Genomic DNA, 9875 nt, shown 5'->3' on the forward strand with positions numbered 1-9875 from the left:
CCTATCTGCACCAGGTACACAGAACCTATACGCCCCAGGTACACAGAACCTATCTGCACCAGGTACACGGAACCTATCTGCCGTTCAGTGGATGGATTTATCCAAAGATAGTTCTGCAGTCCTCTTTCAGCATGAGTGGTCCCAGGGGGAATCGAATCCCCAACAGCGTTGGTGTCACACTGCACGTTGAAATACAGAAAAACCACAGATCATGATCAAGAGGAGAGACAGATACTGTGCTTAGTAGAGACTTCACCTAAACAGTCATTCATTAGAAGAAAAAATGACTATAGGTTGCTAACTTCATGCTGTGAACTTCCGTGATGTTTGATTTGGATAACGATGTTTTTATCACTGGAAAAATGTGCAAAGTTGAAGATTTCCGTGACTTCCTCCACAACAGCTAAATGGACTGGTTCAAATTGATTCAAACAGTTGATAACTGATAATAATAAGTGGCCAGTCTGAGAATACAGACCAAAAAAAAAAACATGTTCAGCTGCTCCAAAAATGAGTGGAATGAATATGAAACACTTCTTTCTCAATTGTCTCCCCTTTGAGCATTGCACAATAGTGTACAATTAATTTCTTAAATGGTTAATTTCTTCGAAAGAAAGGAACTTGAATAATAGTCATCTTTTGTTTTATTAAATTACTTTACATTATGTCATTTAGCAGGCGCTTTTATCCAAAGTGACTTACAAAAGTTAATTCAGTTATTTGTTGAGGAGACACAGGGCAGCAGTGGCAGTTCACAGAGGTGCCAGCGGGCATGGCAGTGTGTCAGTGCAGAGAAAAAGATGCAAAATGTTCCCAGTGAATCAAAAATCATTCAAAGTAAACAAGTCATTCATGAATTACCCATCAGCCCCCACATAGCGACATGAATTACCCATCAGCCCCCACATAGCGACAAGCACCTTTTATAAACACAAACACATTGAGTATGCAGAGCGCCTAAGTGCCTTCCTCCTCAGCCCTTCCTGCTGTGCTTTTTGAATAGCAAAAATGGCTCATATACGCTCTGATTACCTCCTGATCACGTCATTAGCATTTTGATCCGGGTGTCCAACAGCCGTCGGCAACCCCTCTATCAAGAACTTCCACATTGTGTTTATGGCCAGCCTAATTGCTCACTAAAGTTGGATTGCCTGTGCCAAGTGAAAAATGCATAACCCCTCAAGCCAAACAAATAGCAGGCCAGACCAATCAAGACAGAGCAAACACAGGCCAGGCATCCGGAGCTGGAGGCACTGTCATGACTCAACATCGCCCCGAGGAACAGCTGACGTGACTCGGCACATTTTGAACGGATGAAGATTGACCTGTTGACAGAAACATGTTTTTTTCTGCACCCAGCCTGGACCAATTTGGACATTTGCCTCCATTTTTTAGAGGATAGGGCAATAGCAGTAAACATGCCGTGCTGTATACACATAGTGATTGAGTGGTTAATATTATAGACGTGTATATACACTATCTAGTCCAGTGTCTATCATGTGTCTTGTGCTGTCTCTTTGCAGTATAATTGAAGGCCCTTTACACTTTTACATGTCAGTATGAACTGTGCTAGCACGTGAGTTGTTGAGATGTCTGCAACTTGGTTCTTGTGTTTTTTTAATATTTGGTGAATAAAATGATTCTGATGTAAAGACACAAAATGCAACCTACCACCAACCACATAACGTGTGTGTGTACACACACACACACACACACACACACAAACGTCAGCACGCTAAATAAGAGCTTGTGCTGCTACCTGACATTTCACTTCCCAGAGTGCTGCCGATATGTCAGCAGCACGCCTTTCTGTCAAGAGCCGCCTGGCTGCCAAGCTGCAGCTCTCATAAAGCCAGCCAGCCTGATGCTGCGTATCCAATTCACACTCCTGAAAGGCTGAGTAAAGCCCTGACCTTAGCTATTCTAAGACAGGCTTCAAGACGCTGGCTGTGCTCCAGAGATGTTTCCAACATGTTAGCCTTTACTAGCGCCCGGGGCAGCGGGAGATGAAGGAGGAGATGAAGGAGGAGATGGGGGGCAGCCAGGGCGGAGGGGGCCATCATCGATTTGGCTTTCTGGCAGTTGAAAGCTGAGGGGAAACAGGCACGCTACAGTAAATGTCACTGGACATCAAGTGTTCAGGGTTTGGGAGCACGAGTTCACCAATTAATCAGCCGTCCATGGTCGTTTCTGTACAAAATCCTTGTAGCTAATTGAGGTATTGTTTTGTTATGGTTTGGTTTATCAGAGTGACCGCTTGTCACTGCCTTTTTTGTTTCATCAAACATGAATTGTTATCAGCTCCTTCACACCGCACTCTGAAAATATTCATCTGAATTAAAGCTACAATGGGCACCTTCTTTGGCTTTTGTATTCAAGGCATTTTGGCGTGTATAGCATTCGCTCTGAGTGTTGTGGCTATCAAGGCTACAGCACAGGGACATCATAGCAACAATGACGGACAGCGGTAAGAAACAGCAAGGGTTCAAAAACACAGCGGCTGTGCTTTTTGTTATTGCAGATTGTTTGGTTTTGCCGTCTGCTTCTCCGACACCTGTGGTGGCTGTATTGATGCCACTTCCTTGATGCTGTTTCATTGGTAGACAGCTCACCAAGATGAGTGACAAGTGCTGGTGGGAAACTTGGCCAACTGAGGGTGGAGGGTGGTAACCTGACGCTGCCAGATGGACGGTATAGCTCCACATAGGTTTCACGAAATGTGAGTTCACGTGACGGGCGGTTTACCAGGCTAGGAGGGTGGGGCTAACAGTGCACTTCCTTTCTCAAGGCAAGAAGTCGCAAATTGTAGCTTTAAACCAGCAAACAATAAATGTACTTTTTTTATGGACACAGGAATAGTTCCAGGAATTTCTCCTGTTGCACTAAAATACTAAAAATGTATGCAAATGTATTTTCCTTTGAAGTCTTGGAATGTGAATGCCAGTGTGTTCAACTCAAGTTAAACAGCGGTATAGACGTGTGTTTGATCATCTTTGCACACCACACACGACAACAGCCTTCTCCTGCCCCCTGTTGCAATTCCCCCTGCCTCCATCTGCCGCCGTGGCACACAGCTCATTTTTAAGTTGTCACAAGCTGAATAATGATATTTATCATGAGGATTTTTTTTTTTACTTCTGTCTTCCTAAATATCTCTGTCCCTCTCCCTCTGCCCTCTCTCTCTCTCCCTCCCTCCCTCCCTCAGCCGGAGATGGACTCGAGGGTAAATGGAGTGTCGTCCCCCAGTGTCCAAGAACGAGGGCCACTTAACGAAAACTCTGGTGAGACGCACACAAACACACATACACAAAAACATGCACACACAGACACGTACAAATACACACGCTGCTGCTGGCAAGTGTACGCAGACCCTCCCTACCGTCCTTGGATTTCCAGCTGTTAACATCTGTACAGCAAGATACACTGAGAGTGTAAAGCACACGGCGTATGATCTGGCTCTGCTCCTCTGCAAATAGAGACATATTGCACACACTGGTACCATATCCAAGTCTGTCTGATGTAATGGAAATTCAACCCGTGCGTGTGTGTGTGTGTGTGTGTGTGTGTGTGTGTGTGTGTGTGTGTGTGTGTGTGTGTGTGTGTGTGTGTGTGTGTGTGTGTGTGTGTGTGTGTGTGTGTGTGTGTGTGTGTGTGTGTGTGTGTGTGTGTGTGTGTTCAGATGAGTTGCTCGACCCCCACGACAGCAGTTCTGACCTGGCAGATGTAATGGAGCAGATTAACAACACCTTCCCTGCATGCAGTCGTAAGTTCCCTCCTCCTCCCTCCAGCCACTGTTTCTTCCCCTCTAGAGGCAGATTTGTGCTCCCCGACAAGGTCGGCGTTCTGGAGACAAATAGCTGCTCGGCTCCGTTCTTTTTTGTTCCTTCCTGCCGGGGATTCATGTGTAGTGTGCAGGATGTGTGAAGTGGGCAATCACCCATCTGTCCGGAAACTGGGAAATGGGTGCAATTCAGGAATAGAATGATCCTCCCTCCACACAGCTCAATGCACTGGGTCTCAAAGTGCGGTCCGCGGGCCCCCAAGGGTTCCTGGAGGGGGCTGCAGGGGGTCTCCAAGCAAATGAGCAATAGTTTAAATTCACTGTCATTTCATTCACTAGGTGTTACCCCCAATTAGAGGATAACTATTGTAATTATAGGGTTCAGTCTCACCACTGTTCTCTACCCACTTACAGTTTAGACAGTTTTCAGACTCAAAATCAACAAGAGCAACCATCATCCAGTATGGGTGTCCCTGGGACAAAATCTCAAAATGGGTGTCCAATTGTGTATCTACAATACAGTAATAGGGGGTCCATTTTCTCATGTTTGAGAACATCTAGCTCAATGTACAGGCTCCCATAGATGAACAGGTGTGAAGTGGCCGATCCCCCACAAAAAATATATACGTTATATTTCCCAGGAGGAACGTGAACAAGGTACAATAAAGTTAACAACATATCCAATTGCACAACTACTGTAGAACTTGCACCTTTCCCCCTAGCAAACCACTTCTTTTTTTAAACCCCCTATTCTCCTCTCTGTATATCCTCTTGCATTCATTATTTTACATTTAAATGTTATTGTTTATTCCAGTTAGTCCCATTGAGATCTGGGGCTTGTTCTACAAGGACAACTGGCCAAGGCAGCAAGGCAGAGCAACAATAAACAAAAGACAAAATACACATAAACAATAGAACATTTCAGAAAAGGTCTGAGTATTTCAGAGGGGAGAAACAGAGGTACAATTCCAAGACAATCGACGTCATCTAAGCATCAACGATTTCCACTAGACTCATCTTCACCTTCTGATTGTCTCTCCATCACTCACACTCCTGCTCCGCATCCATTCTTCTTCCTTTTTCTGCACCTTGTCATCCAGCTGTTATCCTGTGTGTGTGTGTGTGTGTGTGTGTGTGTGTGTGTGTGTGTGTGTGTGTGTGTGTGTGTGTGTGTGTGTGTGAAGTACAGTGTGTGTGTTTGTGTCTTGTCATGCATATCATTGAAGACATGATGATGAAGAACAGTGCATTGTTTGTATGTAATGTCTGTGATACATGCAGGTCACTTTGCATTGTGATGTGCTGGTGTTGATTAATGTCAGCTGATGGAAAAACTCTGACACAGATTTTAAATACAGATTTGTGAGCCTCATTACTCTGTTTGGCAGGCCTTGAAAGAATAGCTACCGCTGGGGATGTTCATCAAATAAAATAAATAGATAAAAATGTTTGAGTAGCGAGTTAGAGCTCGCCGACTTTAAATTGCGTTCACACTTTTTTGTGTCTAAATTCCTTTGAGGAGTTTAGTTAAAAATCCATTCTAATCTGGCAGAGGCTGCGGGGTTATTAGCATTAGACTGAGCGGTACAGGACCGTGTGTGCGTGTGTGTGCGCCTTTGCGTTAGGGGACCCATGGGGCGATAGGATAGACTTTATTAAAGACAGATGAATTATGGAGTGCAAACTAAACTATTATATTGTCTTTTCTCCTGTAGCCTCAAGCCTCTCCTCGAGACCACAGGTAAGACGAGCTCCTTCCACACTTTCAGATAAACAACAGGCCCACTCACACTTAGAACTAGAAAAGTGCAGATCTCCACCAGGCACCGCTACGCCTAACCATGACCAAACCAAGACCCAACCTCGAAGGGAACCGCTACGGGAAACACCAGCGGTTAACACACACACACTCTCACTCACGCACACCCGACCGAACACATGATCCCCTCCAGGTATTTGCCTGGCAGAGATAACTATAAATATGACGTATAATATTCTTTATAGGTGTAGTTGTAAGTGTCAATGGCCAGGAATCTAAATCAGCTGAGTAAAGGAGAGATTTATGAAACATACTGGATGCTGTCTCTTTAAGCCCATTAAGATTGGCTACAGTACATACAGTAAGCAAAAGACAGGACTGGAATCTACGAGTACCACGTTTACCGTTTTGTTTAGTTTCTTTGCACTCATCTGTGGCTCGGTCCGATCTGAGAGGGTTGAGTCCTCTGTGTGCTCCGTGGCTCGGTCTGATCCGAGAGGGTTGAGTCATTTGTAAAGGTGAGCGCCTTCGGAGCAGAGCGGTAATTGCAGCTGGTGCCAGAGGAGCGTCCACCCTCCACCTGCCCCGCCCCCAGCTGGCTCGTCACCCTCCACCTGCCCCGCCCCCGGCTGGCTCGCCATGTTTGGTGGCCTGTGTGGAAGAGACAGCTAATGGGTCTCTGGGGAGTGCCATTAGTGCCTCTGTCAGAGGCCAGGGGGCATTTTGGAACAGAGGTGCCACAAAAGCTGCTGTCACCGACCTCTACCCACTGTAACTGTCTACCCCCCTCCCATCCTGACTCTCCCCCTCTCTATCTCTGACCTCTACCCACTGTAACTGTCTACCCCCCTCCCATCCTGACTCTCCCCCTCTCTATCTCTGACCTCTACCCACTGTAACTGTCTACCCCCCTCCCATCCTGACTCTCCCCCTCTCTATCTCTGACCTCTACCCACTGTAACTGTCTACCTCCCCTCCCACCCTGACTCTCCCCCTCTCTATCTCTGACCTCTACCCACTGTAACTGTCTACCCCCCTCCCACCCTGACTCTCCCCCCTCTCTATCTCTGACCTCTACCCACTGTAACTGTCTACCCCCCTCCCATCCTGACTCTCCCCCCTCTCTATCTCTGACCTCTACCCACTGTAACTGTCTACCCCCTCCCATCCTGACTCTCCCCCTCTCTATCTCTGACCTCTACCCACTGTAACTGTCTACCCCCCTCCCATCCTGACTCTCCCCGCATCTCTATCTCTCTCTCTAAACTGCACGTACGCGTCTCTGCCACACTCAGATAATGCTGTTACATGTCAGTTAACTGCTTATTTGCTCTGAATCCATTATTTTGCTAGGAATCCATCGTTTTTGTAATTGTTATTTCCCTTAGATTTTTACTTCTCTCTTTACCATTACAGCCTAAATTGTCACTATGAGCCCTTTCCCCCTGCAAATTTAATTAAAGTCAGGTCAAGTTTGATATTTATGTGCTTGTAATATGCACTTTGTATTCAACGCATGGGCGTGGAAATATGAACTGCTCTTCCCAGCTCTTCGCTCAGCCTTTATTCATTCAGCATTTTCACTGTCCTTATCAAACACCATTTCACACAGTTTATGTTCGGTTTTTACGCCAAGGCACGGGTGAATCAGTTTTGAGAGCCTAGTTAGCTTTCTTGGAAAACTAGGGGAGCTATGTCAAAACTCCCCCGACTCATCCGCACCGTGCCCACCTGCCGCCGTTTCTCCACGCCATGCTCCTAATGGACTGTAACAGGCGTGAGGGACCGCAGTCCATTTAGCAGCTTTCAAACACGATTACTTTTTGAGAACCTCTTGATGTTTCCCCACACTGATGTCTTGATGAAGAGAAATGAGGCAGCTTCACCCGCAGCACCTGGAAAGCGTTGCACCAACCAAACCAACGCAGAGCAGTAGTTGTTTTCAATGGGTCTCCATTACTCTCTCCAATGCCCCGAACGCACCCTGAACGCACCGCAGCTGTAGGATCTTTGCATTATAAATGCTTAAAGAGCCTTTAGTTTGGGTGTTTTCCACGCAGGTTGTGCCGGGGAATTTTCTTTGCATATTTTTATACTTTGTACCCTGATGATCTCATGTTCTCTTGGTTTTGCAGGTGATGTGAGGACAGTCACCACAGAGGACGGTGCGTGTGAGTGTGTGTGTGTGTGTGTGTGTGCGTGTGTGTGTGTGCGTGTGTGTGTGTGTGTGCGTGCGTGTGCGTGTGTGTGTGTATGTGTGTGTACTGTATGTATGTGTGTGCACAGTAAGTGTCCGAAGAGGCAGGAGCATTCCCAAACACACAACTCCCCCCTCCATCCCCACCCCCCCTAAACCAACACCAGAGGACAGATGGAGACCCCCCCCCCCTCCCTCTAGCTAGAGATCCCACCCTCAATCCCAAAGACACACAGGACCAGACAACTTTACTACTATCACCACCTTGTCGTCTTGTACTATGCAAAATGTACATTTTATGAACTGTAGATTGTACCTGAAGTCGGTTAAACGTTTGTCATTTGTGATTTGTTTGGATATATGGAGTATTTGGCCTTTGTATAGTAAAATACTGCTTTTTGTTGTTCAGAGGGTGGTGTGGGATTTACGTCTTGTTATCTTTTAGTTCTGCTTTCACTGGGAATCAAACTGTTACATTGTTTTGTTTTGTCATTCCACTGCTATCTTCTGCTTTTTACCTCCCAGCCGCCCCAAACACTGTCATTACAAAGCACCCATAGTTACTGACCAATGAGTGGCTCCTACATTAATTGTCACTATGTAGACTGTGTGTCACCCCTCTATGTAGCCTGTGTGTCACCCCTCACAGCATCTGTTTGGTTTGGAAGATCTATCTTGTAGCATGCTTGATGTCAAGTTCCCCTTTAAAGCATTGATATGACTCTGTCGTGCCGACCACGGTTTGTTCATGTAAACTGAACCCCTTCTGTGCCTATACAGTTTGTCATTCCACGTGTGGAATACAGAGAGAATAGATGATAAATTAAAGTGTATAAAGGAGAGAGGTTTTGCAAAATATAGATTTAATTTGAATCTAAAGCTGTTCTGAATTTGGGTTCGTAACAGGCCCGCAGTCATCTTGTAGAATAGTTTTCTTGTTTTTTTTTAAAGATCTATGTTGGAAAATCAGAAGAAAGCCATGATTGCCTTGCTACCTCAGACTCATAGACACAGTTTTGTTTGCGTGGTCCGTAAATTTGTTTCAACTGAACAGTTAACTCGTGATTATACACAGAATATGAACAACCTGGTTTAGCATTTTAAGCTTGTGCTTACTGTATTGATGTACACTGCAATGAGGAGATACCAAGTAAAAAAATAAAACAGAATTCCTATTACTGTACCACAATGGGTCTGTGGCCTGCTGAAGCTAGCCGCCCATTATGATGAGTATAATACTTTTATCTGTTGTTGGTTTTTCCACTGGCCTTCTAGCACTGGTCCCTCACTGCGTTGTGTTGTTGTGCTATATGCTATCCTGTCAAACTTGTGAGATTTAACAACACTACTATAACCTCCTCCGACTGTGGACTGATGATGTTAATGATGATGGTGATTTTGATGACAATGATAACTATCATGATTACAGTCATGATGAACCGTACCATGCAGAACTGTGTCGTTTCTCCTGAGGTATGTAGAATAGATTGACCCACACTACGTGTAATATGGCTACGTTGTTTTATTCTAAATAAATTTTTATAACAAGTATGCGTCCTCTCTGCACATTTATTTTCATACTTTTGAAAGCATGGATCTCTACTTTGTCAAAGTTATATTCAGTTGTCTAATATCAGTCAATACTTACAGGTAACTACAATATTATAACAACTACAACTACAGCTCTATACCACCAATAGGCCTTGCATGGACCCTGGATGTATATGGATGTATATATTTTGCTTTTGCATAATATAAATTGCACTGCAATTGATTGGGGGGGGGATGCCAATGTCAACCACTGTGATAAATATCAAACTTAATGCTCTCTGCTCTGTGTATTACCCTGTGCATTGTTAGGACTGTCATGGTAGATTGATACAATACATATTTCAAGGTAACATAAATGTATCACCTCAAAGGATTTCATAAATAATAAACTATAATCAGAAACTCATACCCCCTGCTTAAAGTCGTCTCAAAGTTCATAGTCTACAGTTATCCGGCCCAGCAGCATTACTCACTTGAGGCTGGATGTATTCATTAACCCAGCCTTTCGATTACGTGATGTTCGATTAATGTTGCTGGAAAGATATTCACCACGGTTCTATTCGCCCACGTTCTTGGCTGTTGCTGAT

General features: G+C 44.9%; 1 protein-coding gene across 4 annotated transcripts in view; it reads left to right on the plus strand.

The window, feature by feature from the left end:
- utrn (utrophin) overlaps positions 1–9286 on the plus strand; it is a 249561-nt gene extending 240275 nt beyond the window's left edge. For all 4 annotated transcript variants that reach the window (XM_083643533.1, XM_083643535.1, XM_083643534.1 and 1 more), the window contains 4 exons: positions 3206–3281; positions 3680–3763; positions 5497–5522; positions 7676–9286. In XM_083643533.1, coding sequence (XP_083499659.1) covers positions 3206–3281; positions 3680–3763; positions 5497–5522; positions 7676–7684 — 195 coding nt within the window. In that variant the 3' untranslated portion in view covers positions 7685–9286. The remainder of the gene's footprint in view (positions 1–3205; positions 3282–3679; positions 3764–5496; positions 5523–7675) is intronic.
- Positions 9287–9875: the final 589 nt, after the last annotated feature.

This window comes from Poromitra crassiceps, assembly GCF_964638095.1.
Source record: "Poromitra crassiceps genome assembly, chromosome: 9".
NCBI classification, from domain to species: Eukaryota; Metazoa; Chordata; class Actinopteri; order Beryciformes; family Melamphaidae; genus Poromitra; species Poromitra crassiceps.